This window comes from Oncorhynchus keta, chromosome 20 (genome assembly GCF_023373465.1).
Source record: "Oncorhynchus keta strain PuntledgeMale-10-30-2019 chromosome 20, Oket_V2, whole genome shotgun sequence".
Taxonomy (NCBI): domain Eukaryota; kingdom Metazoa; phylum Chordata; class Actinopteri; order Salmoniformes; family Salmonidae; genus Oncorhynchus; species Oncorhynchus keta.
In genome coordinates this window covers 19,342,410-19,365,399 of record NC_068440.1, presented here as the reverse complement: position 1 = coordinate 19,365,399, position 22,990 = coordinate 19,342,410, and the positions used below count along the sequence as shown (strand labels likewise).

The window sequence follows — 22,990 nt, the reverse complement described above, 5'->3', positions numbered from 1 at the left end:
TTTTACCTCTCTGTCTTTTTCTCCCCTCTCTGTCTTTTGTTTTCATCCTCTCTGTTGTTTTTTCTCCTCTCTGTCTTTCTCTCCCCTCTGTCTTTCTCTGTCTTTCTCTCCCTCTCTGTCTTTTCTCCCTCTCTGTCTTTCTCTCCCCTCTCTGTCTTTCTCTCCCCTCTCTGTCTTTCTTTCCCCTCTGTCTTTCGCTCTCCCTCTCTGTCTTTCTCTATTAGTTTATCTGTGTTTTTCTCTCCCTCTCTGTCTTTTCCCCTCTCTGTCTTTCCTCCCCTCTCTGTCTTTTTCTCCCTCTCTGTCTTTCTCTCCCCTCTCTGTCTTTCTCTCCCCTCTCTTAGTCTTTTTCTACCCCTCTGTCTTTCTCTCCCCTCTCTGTTTTTCTGTTTTTCCCCTTCTGTCTTTAGTTTATTGAGTTGTTTCTCTGTCTTTCTCTCCCCTCTCTGTCTTTCTCTCCCTCTCTGTCTTTCTCTCCCTCTTTCTTCTCCCCTCTCTGTCTTTCTCTCCCCTCTCTGTCTTTCGCTCTCCTCTCTGTCTTTCTCTCCCCTCTCTGTCTTTCTCTCTCTCTGTCTTTCTCTTCTCTGTCTTTCTCTCTCCCCTCTCTGTCTTTCGCTCTCCCCTCTCTGTCTTTCTCTCCCTCTCTGTTTTCTCTCCCCTATTGTCTTTATCTCCCCTCTGTCTTTTCTCCCCTCTCTGTCTTTAGCTCTCCTCTTGTCTTTATCTCCCCTCTCTGTCTTTTTCCCTCTCTGTCTTTCGCTCTCCCTCTCTGTCTTTGCTCTCCCCTCTTGTCTTTCGCTCTCCCCTTCTGTCTTTCTCTCCCCTCTCTGTTTTCGCATCCCCTCTCTGTCTTTTCTCCTCTCTGTCTTTTTCCCCTCTCTGTCTTTCGCTCTCCCTCTCTGTCTTTCTCTCCCCTCTCTCTGTCTTTCGCTCCCCTCTCTGTCTTTCTCTCCCCTCTCTGTCTTTCGCTCTCCCTCTCTCTGTCTTCCTTTCAAAACAGGTTTACAAAGTCGAATTGAAATGAAAATGCTATCAAGCCGTAGCAGCCTTTTGGTTTTTCTCCCCCTTACGACGAGGAAATGATTTATTCTATGGCTTACTGAATGATTGCATTGTTTTTAAAAAGGAGCAGAATAAAGTCATGTTTTGAGAGATCGGTCTCCATCTTATTATGGAGTTTTAATTCAGTGCCGGTGATTTAGAGGAAGACAGCTGGCAGTTGTTTTCTGCTCATTCCATCTGAAAACACACACACACACATCTGTCATGAAAACCGTCAATTACATCATATGTAATTGGTGTTATTTAGTGAGATCTGGGCTCTGTGTGTGTGGGTGTTGTCTCTGTGATGCTTCATTTTGCACATAGGCTCTGCTGATATGAGTGCTTTTGAATAGGTCCACTTAATCGTGGAATTGAAAGTGTAACCATTGAGGGAGAAATTGAATTGAACTAATCTAAGAGCATCCACCTTGAAAACGCTGGAGTTTTTATTTCTGGGGGGGAGAAAAGGAAATATTTTGACAGGTAGCCACAGAGTGAACAGATGAGATGGAGATTAGAATAGAGGACATTTGACTTAAACCTCACGAGTTAAATGGCAAAAAGATTCTCTTTTCAGACTGGTTTTTACATAGGATATTAGTTTATTGAGTTGTTTTTACCTAGGATATTAGTTTATTGAGTTGTTTTTACATAGGATATTAGTTTATTGAGTTGTTTTTACATAGGATATTAGTTTATTGAGTTGTTTTTACCTAGGATATTAGTTTATTGAGTTGTTTTTACATAGGATATTAGTTTATTGAGTTGTTTTTACATAGGATATTAGTTTATTGAGTTGTTTTTACATAGGATATTAGTTTATTGAGTTGTTTTTACATAGGATATTAGTTTATTGAGTTGTTTTTACATAGGATATTAGTTTATTGAGTTGTTTTTACATAGGATATTAGTTTATTGAGTTGTTTTTACATAGGATATTAGTTTATTGAGTTGTTTTTACATAGGATATTAGTTTATTGAGTTGTTTTTACATAGGATATTAGTTTATTGAGTTGTTTTTACATAGGATATTAGTTTATTAAGTTGTTTTTACATAGGATATTAGTTTATTGAGTTGTTTTTACATAGGATATTAGTTTATTGAGTTGTTTTTACATAGGATATTAGTTTATTGAGTTGTTTTTACATAGGATATTAGTTTATTGAGTTGTTTTTACATAGGATATTAGTTTATTGAGTTGTTTTTACATAGGATATTAGTTTATTGAGTTGTTTTTACATAGGATATTAGTTTATTGAGTTGTTTTTACATAGGATATTAGTTTATTAAGTTGTTTTTACATAGGATATTAGTTTATTGAGTTGTTTTTACATAGGATATTAGTTTATTGAGTTGTTTTTACATAGGATATTAGTTTATTAAGTTGTTTTTACATAGGATATTAGTTTATTGAGTTGTTTTTACATAGGATATTAGTTTATTGAGTTGTTTTTACATAGGATATTAGTTTATTAAGTTGTTTTTACATAGGATATTAGTTTGAGTTGTTTTTACATAGGATATTAGTTTATTGAGTTGTTTTTACATAGGATATTAGTTTATTGAGTTTTTACCTAGGATATTAGTTTATTAAGTTGTTTTTACATAGGATATTAGTTTATTAAGTTGTTTTTACATAGGATATTAGTTTATTGAGTTGTTTTTACATAGGATATTAGTTTATTGAGTTGTTTTTACATAGGATATTAGTTTATTGAGTTGTTTTTACCTAGGATATTAGTTTATTAAGTTGTTTTTACATAGGATATTAGTTTATTGAGTTGTTTTTACATAGGATATTAGTTTATTGAGTTGTTTTTACATAGGATATTAGTTTATTGAGTTGTTTTTACATAGGATATTAGTTTATTGAGTTGTTTTTACATAGGATATTAGTTTATTGAGTTGTTTTTACATAGGATATTAGTTTATTGAGTTGTTTTTACATAGGATATTAGTTTATTGAGTTGTTTTTACATAGGATATTAGTTTGAGTTGTTTTTACATAGGATATTAGTTTGAGTTGTTTTTACATAGGATATTAGTTTGAGTTTTTTTTACATAGGATACTGGTTTATTGAATTGATTAAACAATTAATTAACTGCATGTATGAAGAGACAGCTGTTATGTACATTTCTCACAATATTCAAACAATATTGATTTGTTCGACTTCCATCTGAAATAATTTGTGTCTGAAATCTAAATGAGATGTACTGATGGAACAGGTAAGACTGAAGCAGCATCGATAACACTGAACTGAATTCCCCTTTAATGGCGCTGCTCTGACAGGTGTGTAGGTGTTCTCTCTCCACCTCACTCTCAGGAGGAGGCAGAGATGGACATTATGTTGGGTGTGTTGAGAACTGTACAGAGATGATTAGTGTGACATCGCTGCCAACATGAAAATAGGAACCCATCTCTGCACTGTCAAAATAACTGATTGCTCTCTCACCAAAATGATGTGTGCCTATTAGTTTGATCCTGGGGAAAAAGAAAAACACTCATCTTCATATTAGAACAGATGGAGATTCAGAACCACACACACACACTCATATTCACACTTATATGTTAGCACCTAATGTCTTGTAAGCACTACTGCATCCTTCCTTCCTCAGCAGCACCATATACCCAGTGAGACCTTTCATTCACTTTAAAATCGTAATACAGTTCAAATGACTTCTTCTTCTCTTGATTTAGTCAACACTATACCCTACCCCCTATAACCTCTTTAACTGCCAAGCTCGTCATTTGTGACAAGGATAATCTTCACTTGGAGGATTATGAAGCTACCCCGTAGTCATCACTTTTGGTCAGCTTAGCTCACATTAGCCAGCACCCCATGGCTTAGTGCTTCCAGCTTTGTATCTCGGTTCAAAAGGAACATCGGAGATTTGCGGCGACGGTTCAGCCGTAAGTCGGTAAAACCAGCGTGGTTATCGTTCACAGCTCCCGGTTCCCTTGGTTCAAAGCACCAATCACTATTAAGCACCCAACTGTTGCCAGCAGTATTTTCAGTAATATCTTTATTTTTTGGGAAAATAAACCTTGAGCTATATTGGAGCACCTGGGGACTTAGCCTCTTGCCCTTGCCTACATACTGTGGGGGGAATCATTGAGAAAGGACATTTATTGTAGTTTGTTGTAGTTAAATGTGAGGCAGAGATCGTGGTTTGGAGGTCAGGATGAAGCTCCAGCTGTGTACTCATTGCCCTATTGAAATAATCGGTGCTTGATTGATGTAATCCTGACTTGATTGATGTAATCCTGACTTGATTGATGTAATTCTGATTTAGACTTCCTGACCTGGTCATAAATAATCCTGCTGTAAATTGAACCTTTATTTAACTAGGCAAGTCAGTTAATTAAGAACAAATTCTTATTTACAATGACGACCTGGATACAGCAGTACCCTATATAACCCGCCTATTTTCCACACAGACAAACATTGTTTTCAAGCCATTCTAACCTATCTGTTCACTGTGATGCAAAGCAAATGGTCAAAATCAGAGAGCACATATAGAGGACATGTATGCACTGAGAGAAAAAACAACATACAACTGAATAAACATTGCCGTCTAGTGTGGCTTCTCAATGTTTGCCGTGGGTTGGTCGTCAGACTCGACTGATTCCCCAGTGTGGTCCAGAGTGACAAGCATGCAGAGCATGTACAACATTGACGTTTGATTTGTGAGTCTCCCATCGCTCAGAGAGCCTGGAGGCTGGTTGACTGAATTAGGAGCCAGTGTGTTATCTCTCCAATGGAAGGCAGAGAGGCTGATTGCTGCCCTCATTTGTAGCGCGGACCACGTTTGGCCAGTGTAATAGCAGCCATAGAAACCGCATCAACGAAAGTAATTGTTTTGGGAACCCTGGAAAAAATATGAGCGTGCTTTGCGTGTGGCTTCTCTCTCTCTCTTAGTCTGAGGCCTCGACAATATGATAAAATATTCCCTCTTAGAACGCTGGAGTAAAAAGTTTTAGAGTAGACTGAAAGCTCTCTGGAGGTTTTAGGGGAAACAAGTAAACACGTTGTGTGCTTGTTCTCGGTCCTAGGTGTGACTCACACCTTTTAAGAAGATCCACCACCTTGTTGTTAGACAATGTAATGGATTCTGCAACCCTTACTCTGATAGAGCTATTGCATGATAGATGGATGATAGTTAGTCATTGAATGTTCGCAGCAAACGTAAAAGCTAATGGAATATGTTAACTGTTCTCAGCTACCAATCAGCATTATTGAAAGCACCTCTGACGATGTGACTGACAGACGTTCTACATGTGTTCCAGGTTGTTATGGAGTGGACGGGGAGAGCGATTCCATCATGAGTTCTGCCTCGGAGAATTCTACGGAACCGTGGTTCTGTGATGCCTGCAAGAACGGCGTCACACCCAGCTGTGAGCTCTGCCCCAATCAGGATGGGATCTTCAAAGAGACTGACGCTGGGAGGTGGGCCATGATTCTACACACTGATTTTATGATTTTTCACATGATTTAATTTGCTCATTTGGGTGAATTACATTGGATCAATCACGCACACTCTTGAAATTGCAATCAACACACTAGGAATTGCCTACACTATAGGAATTGCCTACACTATAGGAATTGCCTACACTATAGGAATTGCCTTCAACCACATCAACAAAAGTAGTTGGCCGTTAATGGTAATTCATTGTAGGCGACCTAAAGCCTCTCTCCATTTAAATTGTGCATGCATTCAGCTTTGGAGAAAGTATAGCAGGTGGAGAGAGGGAAAGAGAAGAGAGGGAAGACCGGGAGAGGGAGAATGAGAGGGAGGGGTAGGGGAAGAAAAAGAGAGAAGGGAGAGAGGGAAAGAAGGCAAGTGAGGGAAGGAGAGAAAGATAGGAGGGGGGAGAAAAAGAGAGGAGAGACAGTGAGGGATAGAGAGAGAGAAAGTGTGTTATGTGAAGCGTGGAGACTCCAGCCACGCTGTCGCTGATAAGGCTCCTCAGCCAGCCTGCACCCGAATTTACTACTTCACTAGAGCATGAAAAACACAGCAAATTAAACTGTGGAGCGCTCGCTTGCTTGCTGGAGATGGATATCTTTATATTGGACTTCGGATTCTCGTCCCCAAAGTCCGCATGTGAAAATGTGTCACACCAAACTGATGCTCAGTCAGAGAGTGTGGCTTGGGCTGCTGAAATCAACTACTGAAGTTTTAAAAGCTTTTTAAGTGTTTAAGTGATTCATTTCTGTTCATTATCTGAGTGAAGTTTTCATATTTTGCTATGTTTACATTTTCAAATTTTGCAGTACCTAATTTAATAGAGCTTTGTCAGAACACATTTACTTGTATAACTTAAAGATGCTTTATAAAGGTTTTGTATAATTTCAGCCAGTAGTGTACAACGTCATACATTTCATATTATATGTTACGTCCTGCAAAAAAAAAAAAAAAAAAATATATATATATATATATATATATATATAGTACCAGTCAAAAGTTTGGACACACCTACTCATTCAAGGGTTTTTCTTTATTTTTACTATTTTCTACATTGTAGAATAATAGTGAAGACATAACAACTATGAAATAACACATAACACAAAATAGATGTTACATTTTATGTTCTTCAAAGTAGCCACCCTTTGTCTTGATGACAGCTTTGCACACCCATGGCATTATCTCAACCAGCTTCACGAGGAATGCTTTTCCAACAGTCTTGAAGGAGTTCCCACAAATGCTGAACTCTTGTTGGCTGCTTTTCCTTCACTCTGCGGTCCAACTCATCCCAAACCATCTCAGTTGGGTTGAGGTCGGGTAATTGTTAAATTCATGGTCAACGAGCCCTTACACAGCCTGGAGGTGTGTTTTGGGTCATTGTCCTGTTGAAAAACAAATTATAGTCTCACTAAGCGCAAACCAGATGGGATGGCTTATCACTGCAGAATGCTGTGGTAGCCATGATGGTTAATTGTTCCTTGAATTTTAAATCAATCACAGACAGTGTCACCAGCATCATACCACCACCTTCATGCTTCACGGGGGGAACCACACATGCAGAGATCATCTGTTCTCCAACTCAACATCTCACAAAGACATGGCAAATCAGACCAAAGGACAGATTTCCACCGGTCTAATGTCCATTGCTCATGTTTCTTGGCGCAAGCAAGTCTCTTATTAGTGTCCTTTAGTAGTGGTTTCTTTGCAGCAATTCGACCATGAAGGCCTGATTCACATAGTCTCGTCTGAACAGTTGATGTTGAGATGTGTCTGTTACTTGAACTCTGTGAAGCATTTATTTGGGCTGCAATATGAGGCTGGTAACTGTAATGAACGTATCCTCTGCAGCAGAGGTAACTCTGGGTCTTCCTATCCTGTGGCGGTCCTCATGAGTGACAGTTTCATCATAGTTCTTGATTGTTTTTGCGACGGCACTTGAATGTTCCATATTGACTGACCTTCATGTCTTAAAGTAATGATGGACTGTTGTTTCTCTTTTGCTTATTCGAACTGTTCTTGCTATAATATGGACTTTGTCTTTTACCAAATAGGGCTATCTTCTGTTTACCACCCCGACATTGTCACAACACAACTGATTGGCTCAAATGCATTGGCTCAAATATAAGAAGGAAAGAAATTACACAAATTAACTGTTAACAAGGCACACCTGTTAATTGAAATGCATTCCACCTCATGAAGCTGGTTGAGAGAATACCAAGAGTATGTAAAGCTGTCGTCAAAGCAAGGGGTGGCTACTTTTGAAGAATTTCGGTTACTACATGATTCCATATGTGTTATTTCATAGTTGTGATGTCTGCACTATTATTCTACAATGTAGAAAATAGTAAAAACAAAGAAAACCCCTTGAATGAGTAGGTGTAGTAGGCACATGCTTCAAATAGCGCCTTTGCTAATGTATCCTTGTTTCTTTTCATGTGTATTTTCTAGATGGGTCCATGTGGTTTGTGCGCTCTACGTCCCTGGAGTAGCGTTTGGGGACATTGATAAACTACGACCAGTGACTCTCACAGAGATGAATTACTCCAAGTATGGGGCCAAGGCAAGTACAAATGACATGTTTTTATATGTTTCAAAGAATAAAGATGATGTAAATCGTGTGGAGCAAAATCAATCCATATTACTTCCAACATGCTTTTTCACAGTGGAAGACTGAGGAATGGGTTTTACATTTTTGGACTCCCTGTTTTTGACAACACAGACAATAGACTTCCGTTGTCTGTGATTAATTAGTCTGGTTTATGAGGAGAAGCACAGTTAAGACAGTAATAAAATGATTCTTGTGTGGTTGGTTACTGTCAAACTTTACATCCAACTATACAATCAGTGAAGTGATCAATCAGTGGAGTGATCAATCAGTGGAGTCACTCTGACATTCATTCTAGATGGAACCCTTTTGAGGGTCACTAAGCCAATAGAAGACTTTTGTGGAGGAGAATGATTTTTAGAAGCACTTGAAAAGACTTCCTGCTGTGGTTCAGGGCCTTTTCAAACGGAAAATGAATTGCTGCTGGAAGACTGGTATTACTATATTTGAGAGGAGAATAATTAAAGCATTTGCAAGTTTCTCCATGTGGTCACTTTGTTTGTTTGATTGAACTGAGGGAAGTCATTGTCGAAGGTTTCTGAACCTTTTATGGTCTCCTTTCTCCCTGAGTGCAGTTTCTGAGCTCTCTATTGCATAAATGGGGTTTCTGACCAATGTTTTTGCTTCCTCTGTGTCCAGGAGTGCAGTTTCTGCGAGGACACCCGGTTCGCCCGGACAGGCGTGTGTATCAGTTGTGATGCTGGCATGTGCCGATCCTACTTCCATGTGACCTGTGCTCAGAGGGAGGGGCTTCTCTCCGAGGCAGCTGCGGAGGAGGTAAGAGAAGAAAACAGGACAAGAATCATGTGACCCTGTGTTTTTTGTGTGTTTTTTTGTCAAATTCCTCACATATGGTGTCAGAAGTGGGATTTTATTAAATCTCAGTCTGTTTTTAAAAACCTGTTATGCGTTTCAACAACATAGCAGGGGTGAGGATGTTCTTAGAGCAGGATATCTATCAGATCCCAGTTTCCAGACCTCCCATCAGTAGCCTTAATTCATCTGATCAATTGATTGACTTCCTTACTTGGAATCAGTTTGTCAATGAGACAGTAAGGTATTCATTTACTGTAAGTTCCTCTGGTCCCAAAAGAGTAGTCCTTTAAAACAGTCTCTAAAACCGGCCCTGGCTCCTACACCAACCTCCTGCTTACATGGAAATTGTAATGACAAATCTAAGTCTGTATAAGTCTGTACACTATAACGGTCTGGTTATAGTTAGTATTCAGGATCCTTCTGCAGTGCAGCTCATATGCGAATCGCCTCACTTATTTCGGCGGCATAAAGGTGGCCGGCGCACCGATAAACCCAGCCGGCGCACCGATAAACCCAGCCCAGAAAGTGCCTACTCACCGTTATCCACTTAATCCAGTGAGCTGTGGCAAAGGGCCCCTATCAACAGGTGAAGCCTCTGATAAAATCCACCGAAACACCTTAAGCCTAAACGGTTCTAGGGGAGCCAGGGGCCTGCCTGGGAAATGGCTGGCGGGTTTTGTAGTGTGTTTTATACCTATGACGGAGGATGAAGAGGAAAGAGGGGGATGCATGTTTTAGGACCTTGAAGGTGAGCTGTATGGTTGTTGTGGATATGGAATATAATTAAGAAATACAGGCTTTTATTGTAATTCACTGTTTTCTTACCTGGAATTTGGAAGACCATTACTGAGAAAAAAATCCCCATCGCCATACGCTGTTGTAGGAATAAGATGCACTCTTCTTCACCAGTGAGCACAGTTCATCACTCTATGGGAGCACTACATTGATGTTATTTTGATCTCGGATAACAATGAAACCATTAGTATTTGATAGTTCCTAATTCTCAGAGTAAAAACTCTACATACACTATGAAAGCTTAACCAAGTTTCATTCTTCCCAGGGGATCAATACAGCTGCATTAGACAAAACATGTTTCCACCAACACAACTATATATATATATATATATATATATATATATATATATATACTCCAATTTAGATGCACTCCTCCTCTCCAACCCTTACATCTGTTATGGTTTGACAGGAAGACAAAGTGATGGGGTAATAAACCATTCCTTCTCACTTAAGGTGACCTGACCTCAACCCCTTTGATGTCTAATCCAAAGCTCTCCACCCGTTTCACCTATAGCACTCCCTTAACTGCCTCCCGTCCACCCAGCACATTCCAAAGCCATCTGTCTCCTACAGATAACCATTGATGTAAAAAAAACAAAAAAAACAGTCTCTATCACTCCTCAGGTACTATAGTATTACTTCTGATGTATCATGTCTCTAGTATAACAATGTTCCATGTTTAACCCAGGATCTAACATGTTATTTTGAATGTAATTGACTGTATTTTACACAGGGAAATTGATCTCTTGACTTAAGAGTGCTGAAAGGCATGGCATACACAGTACACAAGGAACAATGTTGACCTGTGGTCGATCGTGTTTGGAACACGTGTGTGTTTCCCCAGGACATAGCTGATCCCTTCTTTGCGTACTGTAAGCAGCATGCGGACCGCTATGACAGGAAGTGGAAGAGGAAGAACTACCTGGCTCTCCAGTCCTACTGCAAGGCGTCTCTACAGGACAAAGAGAAGCAGCTGGCCCCTGAGGCACAGGTGAGAGGTCAAGACTGGCTCAGACTCACACTGTAAATAAATAGAAATGCTTGTCAGTGTTTGCGTCATTGATTCTTGTACATAGAACAAGGACCTGTCTTCGACAGTAAGTTATCCATATATCACTCATTTACTTTTATTTTACATTTACATTTGACATTTTACTAATTTATCAGACGCTCTTATGCAGAGCGAGTTACAGTAGTGAGTGCATATATTTTGGTACTGTTTCATACTGGTCCCTCATGGGAATTGAACTCATAACCCTGGCATTGCAAGCTCCATGCTCTACCAACTGAGCCAGGCAGGAGTGAATTTAAGGAGAATCCAGCAGCAACAACCTGGGGAGGTTTTAAGTTGTAATTTCTGCATCCAAGATGGCATCCTATTCCCTATATAGTGCACTCCTTTTGACCAGGACCTATAGGGAATAGAGTACCATTTGGGAAGCAGTCAAACTGTCATTAGATAATGAAGTGTGTGTTTCTTTGTGTTGTGTTGAACCCCTGGCAGGCCCGTATTACCACCCGGCTGCAGCAGTACCGGTCCAGGGCAGAGCTGTCCCGTAACACCCGGCCCCAGGCCTGGGTCCCCCGGGAAAAGCTGCCGCGACCCCTGACCTCCAGCGCCTCCGCCATCAGGAAACTCATGAGGAAGGCTGAGCTCATGGGCATCAGGTAGGAGTTAAAACCTCTTAATTGATGCAACTCTTTTATTTTAATTTTCACCTAAAATGTCATACCCAAATCTAACTGCCTGTAGCTCAGTACCTGAAGCAAAGATATGCATATTTTTGATACCATTTGAAAGGAAACACTTTGAAGTTTGTGGAAATGTGAAATTAATGTAGGAGACAATAACACATTAGATCTGGTAAAAGATAATACCATCATCTTTGAAATGCAAGAGAAAGGCCATAATGTATTATTTCAGCCCAGGTGCAATTTAGATTTTGACCAATAGATGGCAGCAGTGTATGTGCAAAGTGTTAGACTGAATCAATGAACCATTGCATATCTGTTCAAAATGTTGTGTCAAGACTGCCCAAATGTGCCTAATTGGTTTATTTATACATTTTTAAGTTCAAAACTGCACTCTCCTCAAACAATAGCATGGTATTATTTCACTGTAATAGCTACTGTAAATTGGACAGTGCAGTGAGATTAACAAGAATTTAAGCTTTCTGCCCATATCAGATATGTCCTGGGTAATTTTAATGTTACTTACAACCTCATGCTTATCACATTAGCCTACGTTAGCTTAACCATCCCGTGGGGGGGACATCGTTCCTGTAGAGGATTTATGTCTGCGGGAAAAGACAGTGTTCAGATCGACCAATAGCTGAGGTGTAGCCCAAATGTAGAATTTACTAGGGTTGTGCCAACATGGCAGTACTCCTATTCATAATCGTATCCTTAAATTGACAGTTGATATTCGGATCGGATGATACTCGTGATAGGGAAAAACGTGTTTTATTATGCCTAAATAGGTATTGGCAAAATACCTCCCTGCATGTTCTCACTGAAAAAAAGCTGCAAATTAGGAGCAGTGCCCGGAGGGGTGTGTGTGTGTCTGTGTCCTCAACGTGCAGTGGACCGTCAAGTTTGCTGTCACTCAGTCAGAATGTGCATCAGTTTATTGCATCAGTTTATCAGCATATTTTTTCCCTACCCTTGCCCCAATTTTGAGATATTATGCGCATTGATAGCTTGATAGCAAATGTTCTCACCATGTGATTTATCATAGTAGCAGGCAGCAGCAATCTAAATCATCAGACTGAAAACATGCGAGGTAAAGTTAAAATAAAGGTTAAATAAAAAATAAAGTAATCCGGTGAAATGATCCAATTGGAGCAGCAGGATCAACGTACAGCACGCCCTTCTAATTACAGACAGACAAACTAGCCAGTTGAGTTATTTAGACTACACACATGACTGAATTAAAGACAGTATCTGAATGACATGAGAAAGATGCTTGCTGGCACCGAAAATAACTGTTTTTCCAATCACAGATAATTACAAAAAATACTCAGATCATAATCTTATCCATAAATTGGCCAAATCAGTTACAATACTCGTTTTGTCCGACTACTCGGCACACCCCTAGAATTCACAAAGATTAGTTTTAACTGGAAGTGCGAGCGCTGCACCTTTTTCCCCTCATCAGGGAGGGGCTGAGAGGTTAGAGAGGTGGACCGGCAACCAGAGGGTTGTCGGTTCAAATCCCGGGTCTGCCCTGTTTTTTTCTTCTTCAGCACGGACATCTTCCCCGTAGACACGTCAGACATCAGCGCCAGTGTGGACGGACGCAGGAAACACAAGCAGCCCGCCCTTACTGCAGACTTCGTCAACTATTACCTGGGTGAGCAGGGAAACCATTTGACGGATGGCTACATAGACTTACATTACCAACCTAATACACAATTATACTTCATGTTGTTACTAAATGTGAACTGTCTTTGAGAGTCTGTGCTCTCAGCATGCAGCCCTGGAAAAAAATACATTTTCTTCCCCAAAATGAATGATGATGATGATGCCATTGTTAGATGTGTGTTTGCGGGTGTGCGTGAATGTGTGCACTCGCACGTGTTTGTGTGACGACACAGCGTGCCAGTAACCTTGAACAACATCCCCCAGCTATCTCCCAGCAGATCAGTACACCCTGTTTCTCATGTGCCTTTTCCTGTATATAGATGGAGATAGATTGGAATCGGTCCTATTGATGTGTGTGTATAGATTGGGATGGTGGTTTATTGATTGGTGTCCTTATTGCTATGCAGAGAGGAACATGAAGATGGTGCAGATCCAGGACAATATCTCTGAGCAGAAGAGCCTCAAAGACAAGCTGGAGAGTGAGCAGGAGAAGCTGCACGTCGACTACAACAAGGTTAGTAGGGGTACAAAAAATGCTTGCTTGACTGCTCTGTGGTAGTAGACACGGCCAGGGAGATGGTGGACAAAATGTTAATCCACACTGTTATCAACCAGTCACTAGGGGTTTACCAGTGATTCTCCAGCAGCGTTGCTCTGAGTCCTCACACTGAAGCTGTGCTATGTCTTTGTACGACATGGCCTCTGGTCTTCAGAAACACAGACAGTGCGTCATTCATAAACCGACAATGACACATTAACCACTGTTTTACTACATACCGTGACAAATGGCATTTTAAGAGCGTTCTTGTTCCTCCTCCGTCTAGCTCTCGCCATCTCTCAACGCTGTCTCTCGCTCTATCCATCTCGTTCTCCCTCAATCTCTTGTGTCCCTTGCCTTTTCTCTCTCTCTGTCTCTCCATCTACCTCCTTTCATCTGTCCTCCCCATGTGACCTGGGTACGGTGGCGCAGGGCAGCTTCGCTCCATCAGGCCCGATGAAGAAGGGAATAAAATAGCGGAGTAAAAGTCAGAGGAGTTAATGTTGCGTTCAGTCTTTCTGCCACACGTATTAGGCGTTATTAATGGAGTGTGTGTTGCTAATTGCACCGCTCGACTTGCTTTTACATGGAGATGGAAAGAGAAAAACAGGAGCGAGGAGCGGCCCTGGGAGAGATGGAGAAACACAGAGAGGGAAAGAGGGAGAAGCGGCCCTGGGAGAGATGGAGAAACACAGAGAGGGAAAGAGGGAGAAGCGGCCCTGAGAGAGATGGAGAAACACAGAGAGGGAAAGAGGGAGAAGGGGCCCTGGGAGAGATGGAGAAACACAGGGAGGGAAAGAGGGAGAAGGGGCCCTGGGAGAGATGGAGAAACACAGAGAGGGAAAGAGGGAGGAGCGGCCCTGGGAGAGATGGAGAAACACAGAGAGGGAAAGAGGGAGAAGTGGCCCTGGGAGAGATTGAGAAACACAGAGAGGGAAATAGGGAGAAGTGGCCCTGGGAGAGATGGAGAAACACAGAGAGGGAAAGAGGGAGAAGTGGCCCTGGGAGAGATGGAGAAACAGAGAGGGAAAGAGGGAGAAGCAGCCCTGGGAGAGATGGAGAAACACAGAGAGGGAAAGAGGGAGAAGTGGCCCTGGGAGAGATGGAGAAACACAGAGAGGGAAAGAGGGAGAAGCGGCCCTGGGAGAGATGGAGAAACACAGAGAGGGAGAAGCAGCCCTGGGAGAGATGGAGAAACACAGAGAGGGAAAGAGGGAGAAGCGGCCCTGGGAGAGATGGAGAAACACAGAGAGGGAAAGAGGGAGAAGCGGCCCTGGGAGAGATTGAGAAACACAGAGAGGGAAAGAGGGAGAAGCGGCCCTGGGAGAGATTGAGAAACACAGAGAGGGAAAGAGGGAGAAGCGGCCCTGGGAGAGATGGAGAAACACAGAGAGGGAAAGAGGGAGAAGCGGCCCTGGGAGAGATGGAGAAACAGAGAGGGAAAGAGGGAGAAGCGGCCCTGGGAGAGATGGAGAAACACAGAGAGGGAAAGAGGGAGAAGTGGCCCTGGGAGAGATGGAGAAACACAGAGAGGGAAAGAGGGAGAAGTGGCCCTGGGAGAGATGGAGAAACACAGAGAGGGAAAGAGGGAGAAGCGGCCCTGGGAGAGATGGAGAAACACAGAGAGGGAAAGAGGGAGAAGTGGCCCTGGGAGAGATGGAGAAACACAGAGAGGGAAAGAGGGAGAAGCGGCCCTGGGAGAGATGGAGAAACACAGAGAGGGAAAGAGGGAGAAGCGCCCTGGGAGAGATTGAGAAACACAGAGAGGGAAAGAGGGAGAAGCGGCCCTGGGAGAGATTGAGAAACACAGAGAGGGAAAGAGGGAGAAGTGGCCCTGGGAGAGATTGAGAAACACAGAGAGGGAAAGAGGGAGAAGCGGCCCTGGGAGAGATTGAGAAACACAGAGAGGGAAAGAGGGAGAAGCGGCCCTGGGAGAGATTGAGAAACACAGAGAGGGAAAGAGGGAGAAGCGGCCCTGGGAGAGATTGAGAAACACAGAGAGGGAAAGAGGGAGAAGTGGCCCTGGGAGAGATTGAGAAACACAGAGAGGGAAAGAGGGAGAAGCGGCCCTGGGAGAGATTGAGAAACACAGAGAGGGAAAGAGGGAGAAGTGGCCCTGGGAGAGATGGAGAAACACAGAGAGGGAAAGAGGGAGAAGCGCCCTGGGAGAGATGGAGAAACACAGAGAGGGAAAGAGGGAGAAGAAGTGGCCCTGGGAGAGATGGAGAAACACAGAGAGGGAAAGAGGGAGAAGTGGCCCTGGGAGAGATGGAGAAACACAGATAGGGAGAAGCAGCCCTGGGAGAGATGGAGAAACACAGAGAGGGAAAGAGGGAGAAGTGGCCCTGGGAGAGATTGAGAAACACAGAGAGGGAAAGAGGGAGAAGTGGCCCTGGGAGAGATGGAGAAACACAGAGAGGGAAAGAGGGAGAAGTGGCCCTGGGAGAGATGGAGAACCACAGAGAGGGAAAGAGGGAGAAGCGGCCCTGGGAGAGATGGAGAAACACAGAGAGGGAAAGAGGGAGAAGTGGCCCTGGGAGAGATGGAGAAACACAGAGAGGGAAAGAGGGAGAAGCGGCCCTGGGAGAGATGGAGAAACACAGAGAGGGAAAGAGGGAGAAGTGGCCCTGGGAGAGATGGAGAAACACAGAGAGGGAAAGAGGGAGAAGCGGCCCTGGGAGAGATGGAGAAACACAGAGAGGGAAAGAGGGAGAAGTGGCCCTGGGAGAGATTGAGAAACACAGAGAGGGAAAGAGGGAGAAGCGGCCCTGGGAGAGATGGAGAAACACAGAGAGGGAAAGAGGGAGAAGCGTCCCTGGGAGAGATTGAGAAACACAGAGAGGGAAAGAGGGAGAAGCGGCCCTGGGAGAGATTGAGAAACACAGAGAGGGAAAGAGGGAGAAGTGGCCCTGGGAGAGATTGAGAAACACAGAGAGGAAAGAGGGAGAAGCGGCCCTGGGAGAGATTGAGAAACACAGAGAGGGAAAGAGGGAGAAGCGGCCCTGGGAGAGATTGAGAAACACAGAGAGGGAAAGAGGGAGAAGTGGCCCTGGGAGAGATTGAGAAACACAGAGAGGGAAAGAGGGAGAAGCGGCCCTGGGAGAGATTGAGAAACACAGAGAGGGAAAGAGGGAGAAGCGGCCCTGGGAGAGATTGAGAAACACAGAGAGGGAAAGAGGGAGAAGCGTCCCTGGGAGAGATGGAGAAACACAGAGAGGGAAAGAGGGAGAAGCGGCCCTGGGAGAGATTGAGAAACACAGAGAGGGAAAGAGGGAGAAGTGGCCCTGGGGAGATGGAGAAACACAGATAGGGAGAAGCAGCCCTGGGAGAGATGGAGAAACACAGAGAGGGAAAGAGGGAGAAGTGGCCCTGGGAGAGATTGAGAAACACAGAGAGGGAAATAGGGAGAAGTGGCCCTGGGAGAGATGGAGAAACACAGAGAGGGAAAGAGGAGATGTGGCCCTGGGAGAGATGGAGAACCACAGAGAGGGAAAGAGGGAGAAGCGGCCCTGGGAGAGATGGAGAAACACAGAGAGGGAAAGAGGGAGAAGTGGCCCTGGGAGAGATGGAGAAACACAGAGAGGGAAAGAGGGAGAAGCGTCCCTGGGAGAGATGGAGAAACACAGAGAGGGAAAGAGGGAGAAGTGGCCCTGGGAGAGATGGAGAAACACAGAGAGGGAAAGAGGGAGAAGCGGCCCTGGGAGAAGAGATTAGAGAAACACAGAGAGGGAAAGAGGGAGATGTGGCCCTGTGAGAGATGGAGAACCACAGAGAGGGAAAGAGGGAGAAGCGGCCCTGGGAGAGATGGAGAAACACAGAGAGGGAAAGAGGGAGAAGTGGCCCTGGGAGAGATGGAGAAACACAGAGAGGGAAAGAGGGAGAAGCGTCCCTGGGAGAGATGGAGAAACACAGAGAGGGAAAGAGGGAGAAGTGGCCCTGGGAGAGATGGAGAAACACAGAGAGGGAAAGAGGGAGAAGCGGCCCTGGGAGAGATTGAGAAACACAGAGAGGGAAAGAGGGAGAAGTGGCCCTGGGAGAGATGGAGAAACAGAGAGGGAAAGAGGGAGAAGCGTCCCTGGGAGAGATGGAGAAACACAGAGAGGGAGAAAAGGGAGAAGTGGCCCTGGGAGAGATGGAGAAACACAGAGAGGGAAAGAGGGAGAAGCGGCCCTGGGAGAGATGGAGAAACACAGAGAGGGAAATAGGGAGAAGTGGCCCTGGGAGAGATTGAGAAACAGAGACAGACAGAGAGATGGAGAGGAAGAGACAGACAGAGAGATGGAGAGGAAGAGACAGACAGAGAGATGGAGAGGAAGAGACAGAAGGAGACAGACAGAGAGATGAAGAGACAGAAGGAGACAGACAGAGAGATGGAGAGGAAGAGACAGACAGAGAGATGGAGAGGAAGAGACAGACAGAGAGATGGAGAGGAAGAGACAGAAGAAGACAGACAGACAGACAGAGAGATGGAAGACAGAGAGATGGAGAGGAAGAGACAGAAGGAGACAGACAGACAGACCGAGAGATGGAGAGGAAGAGACAGACAGAGAGATGGAGAGGAAGAGACAGAAGGAGACAGACAGAGAGATGGAGAGGAAGAGACAGACAGAGAGATGGAGAGGAAGAGACAGAAGAGACAGACAGACAGAGAGATGGAGAGGAAGAGACAGACAGAGAGATGGAGAGGAAGAGACAGAAGGAGACAGACAGACAGAGAGATGGAGAGGAAGAGACAGACAGAGAGATGGAGAGGAAGAGACAGAAGGAGACAGACAGACAGACAGACAGACAGACAGACAGACAGACAGACAGACAGACAGACAGACAGACAGACAGAGAGATGGAGAGGAAGAGACAGAAGAAGACAGACAGAGAGATGGAGAGGAAGAGACAGAAGAGACAGACAGACAGAGAGATGGAGAGGAAGAGACAGACAGAGAGAGACAGGAAGAGAGAAGGAGACAGACAGAGAGATGGAGAGGAGAGGAAGAGACAGACAGAGAGATGGAGAGGAAGAGACAGAAGGAGACAGACAGAGAGATGGAGAGGAAGAGACAGAAGGAGACAGACAGAGAGATGGAGAGGAAGAGACAGACAGAGAGATGGAGAGGAAGAGACAGACAGAGAGATGGAGAGGAAGAGACAGACAGAGAGATGGAGAGGAAGAGACAGAAGGAGACAGACAGAGAGATGGAGAGGAAGAGACAGAAGGAGACAGACAGAGAGATGGAGAGGAAGAGACAGACAGAGAGATGGAGAGGAAGAGACAGAAGGAGACAGACAGAGAGATGGAGAGGAAGAGACAGAAGGAGACAGACAGACAGACAGAGAGATGGAGAGGAAGAGACAGACAGAGAGATGGAGAGGAAGAGACAGAAGGAGACAGACAGACAGACAGAAGGAGACAGACAGACAGAGACAGACAGACAGACAGACAGACAGACAGACAGATAGACAGACAGACAGAAGACAGACAGAGAGATGGAGGAAGAGAAGAGACAGACAGAGAGATGGAGAGGAAGAGACAGAAGGAGACAGACAGAGATGGAGAGGAAGAGACAGACAGAGAGAGAGAGGAGAGACAGAAAGAGACAGACAGAGAGATGGAAGACAGAGAGATGGAGAGGAAGAGACAGAAGGAGACAGACAGACAGACAGAGAGATGGAGAGGAAGAGACAGACAGAGAGATGGAGAGGAAGAGACAGAAGAAGACAGACAGAGAGATGGAGAGGAAGAGACAGAAGAGACAGACAGAGAGATGGAGAGGAAGAGACAGACAGAGAGATGGAGAGGAAGAGACAGAAGGAGACAGACAGACAGAGAGATGGAGAGGAAGAGACAGACAGAGAGATGGAGAGGAAGAGACAGACAGAGAGATGGAGAGGAAGATACAGAAGGAGACAGACAGACAGAGAGACAGGAAGATGGAGAGGAAGAGAAGACAGACAGATGGAGAGAGATGGAGAGGAAGAGACAGAAGAGACAGACAGACAGAGAGATGGAGATGGAGGAAGAGACAGACAGAGATGGAGAGAGAAGAGCCAGAAGAGATGGAGACAGACAGACAGACAGAGAGATGGAGAGGAAGAGACAGAAGAAGACAGACAGAGAGATGGAGAGGAAGAGACAGAAGGAGACAGACAGAGAGATGGAGAGGAAGAGACAGAGAGAGAGACAGAGAGATGGAGAGGAAGAGACAGAAGAAGACAGACAGAGAGATGGAGAGGAAGAGACAGAAGAGACAGACAGACAGACAGAGAGATGGAGAGGAAGAGACAGACAGAGAGATGGAGAGGAAGAGACAGAAGGAGACAGACAGAGAGATGGAGAGGAAGAGACAGACAGAGAGATGGAGAGGAAGAGACAGAAGGAGACAGACAGAGAGATGGAGAGGAAGAGACAGAAGAGAGACAGACAGAGAGATGGAGAGGAAGAGACAGAAGGAGACAGACAGAGAGATGGAGAGGAAGAGACAGACAGAGAGATGGAGAGGAAGAGACAGACAGAGAGATGGAGAGGAAGAGACAGAAGGAGACAGACAGAGAGATGGAGAGGAAGAGACAGAAGGAGGACAGACAGAGAGACAGGAGAGGAAGAGACAGAAGAGACAGACAGAGAGATGGAGAGGAAGAGACAGACAGAGAGATGGAGACAGAAGAGACAGAAGGAGACAGACAGAGAGATGGAGAGGAAGAGACAGAGGAGACAGACAGACAGAGAGATGGAGAGGAAGAGACAGACAGAGAGATGGAGAGGAAGAGACAGAAGAAGACAGACAGAGAGATGGAGAGGAAGAGACAGAAGACAGACAGACAGACAGACAGACAGAGAGACAGACAGACAGAGACAGAAGGAGACAGACAGAGAGATGGAGAGGAAGAGACAGACAGAGAGATGGAGATGGAGAGGAAGAGACACAGAGAGAGACAGACAGAGAGATGGAGAGGAAGAGACAGACAGACAGAGAGATGGAGAGGAAGAGACAGACAGAGAGATGGAGAGGAAGAGACAGAAGGAGACAGACAGAGAGATGGAAGGAAGAGAGAGATGGAGAGAGAAGAGACAGAAGAGACAGACAGACAGACAGACAGAGAGATGGAGAGACAGAAGAGACAGACAGAGAGATGGAGAGGAAGAGACAGAAGAAGACAGACAGAGAGATGGAGAGGAAGAGACAGAAGGAGACAGACAGAGAGATGGAGAGGAAGAGACAGACAGAGAGATGGAGAAGAGACAGACAGAGAGAGAGACAGACAGACAGAGAGATGGAGAGACAGAGAGAAGAGACAGAAGAGATGGAGAGGAAGAGACAGACAGAGAGATGGAGAGGAAGAGACAGAAGGAGACAGACAGACAGAGAGATGGAGAGGAAGAGACAGAAGGAGACAGACAGACAGACAGACACAGACAGACAGACAGACAGACCGAAAGATGGAGAGGAAGAGACATACAGAGAGATGGAGAGGAAGAGACAGAAGAAGACAGACAGAGAGATGGAGAGGAAGAGACAGAAGGAGACAGACAGACAGACAGAAATGGCGAGGAAGAGACAGACAGAGATGGAGAGGAAGAGACAGAAGGAGACAGACAGACAGACAGAGAGATGGAGAGGAAGAGACAGAAGGAGACAGACAGAGAGATGGAGAGGAAGAGACAGAAGGAGACAGCCAGAGAGATGGAGAGGAAGAGACAGACAGAGAGATGGAGAGGAAGAGACAGAAGGAGACAGACAGAGAGATGGAGAGGAAGAGACAGACAGAGAGATGGAGAGGAAGAGACAGAAGGAGACAGACAGAGAGATGGAGAGGAAGAGACAGAAGGAGACAGACAGAGAGATGGAGAGGAAGAGACAGACAGAGAGATGGAGAGGAAGAGACAGACAGAGAGATGGAGAGGAAGAGACAGAAGGAGACAGACAGAGAGATGGAGAGGAAGAGACAGAAGGAGACAGACAGAGAGATGGAGAGGAAGAGACAGAAGGAGACAGACAGAGAGATGGAGAGGAAGAGACAGACAGAGAGATGGAGAGGAAGAGACAGACAGAGAGATGGAGAGGAAGAGACAGAAGAAGACAGACTGAGAGATGGAGAGGAAGAGACAGAAGGAGACAGACAGACAGAGAGAGAGAGACAGACAGACAGACAGACAGACAGAAGAGACAGACAGACAGACAGAGAGATGGAGAGAGAGAAGAAAGAGACAGACAGAGAGATGGAGAGGAAGAGACAGAAGATGGAAGACAGACAGAGAGATGGAGAGGAAGAGACAGAAGGAGACAGACAGAGAGATGGAGAGGAAGACAGAAGAGAGATGAGAGAGGAAGAGAGAGACAGACAGAGAGATGTAGAGGAAGAGACAGAAGAAGACAGACAGAGATATGGAGAGGAAGAGACAGAAGGAGTCAGACAGACAGAGAGATGGAGAGGAAGAGACAGAGGAGACAGACAGACAGACAGACAGACAGACAGACAGACAGACAGACAGATGGAGAGGAAGAGGCAGACAGAGAGATGGAGAGGAAGAGGCAGACAGAGAGATGGAGAGGAAGAGACAGACAGAGAGATGGAGAGGAAGAGACAGAAGAAGACAGACAGAGAGATGGAGAGGAAGAGAAAGAAGGAGACAGACAGAGAGATGGAGAGGAAGAGCCAGACAGAGAGATGGAGAGGAAGAGACAGAAGAAGACAGACAGAGAGATTGAGAGGAAGAGACAGAAGGAGACAGACAGACAGACAGAGAGATGGCGAGGAAGAGACAGACAGAGAGATGGAGAGGAAGAGACAGACAGAGAGATGGAGAGGAAGAGACAGAAGGAGACAGACAGAGAGATGGAGAGGAAGAGACAGAAGGAGACAGACAGAGAGATGAAGAGACAGAAGGAGACAGACAGAGAGATGGAGAGGAAGAGACAGACAGAGAGATGGAGAGGAAGACAGACAGACAGAGAGATGGAGAGGAAGAGACAGACAGAGAGATGGAGAGGAAGAGACAGAAGAAGTCAGACAGACAGAGAGATGGAGAGGAAGAGACAGAAGGAGACAGACAGACAGACCAGAGAGATGGAGAGGAAGAGACAGACAGAGAGAGACAGAGAGATGGAGACAGAGAAGAAGACAGACAGAGAGATGGAGAGGAAGAGACAGAAGGAGACAGACAGACAGAGAGATGGAGAGGAAGAGACAGACAGAGAGATGGAGAGGAAGAGACAGACAGAGAGATGGAGAGGAAGAGACAGAAGGAGACAGACAGACAGAGAGATGGAGAGGAAGAGACAGACAGAGAGATGGAGAGTAAGAGACAGACAGAGAGATGGAGAGGAAGAGACAGAAGGAGACAGACAGACAGAGAGATGGAGAGGAA

The 22,990-nt window shown here is 44.8% G+C and overlaps 1 protein-coding gene across 4 annotated transcripts in view; it reads left to right on the top strand.

Annotated features, from left to right (window-relative positions):
- Nucleotides 1–22,990, top strand: part of LOC118399515 (PHD finger protein 14-like) — a 140,396-nt gene that overhangs the window by 11,844 nt on the left and 105,562 nt on the right. For 3 of the 4 annotated variants that reach the window (XM_052472241.1, XM_052472240.1, XM_052472244.1), the window contains exons 6-12: nt 5,334–5,493; nt 7,961–8,072; nt 8,757–8,894; nt 10,573–10,719; nt 11,233–11,396; nt 12,974–13,080; nt 13,499–13,605. In XM_052472241.1, the coding sequence (XP_052328201.1) occupies nt 5,334–5,493; nt 7,961–8,072; nt 8,757–8,894; nt 10,573–10,719; nt 11,233–11,396; nt 12,974–13,080; nt 13,499–13,605 (935 nt within the window). The remainder of the gene's footprint in view (nt 1–5,333; nt 5,494–7,960; nt 8,073–8,756; nt 8,895–10,572; nt 10,720–11,232; nt 11,397–12,973; nt 13,081–13,498; nt 13,606–22,990) is intronic. The other variant, XM_052472243.1, reaches the window with a different exon arrangement.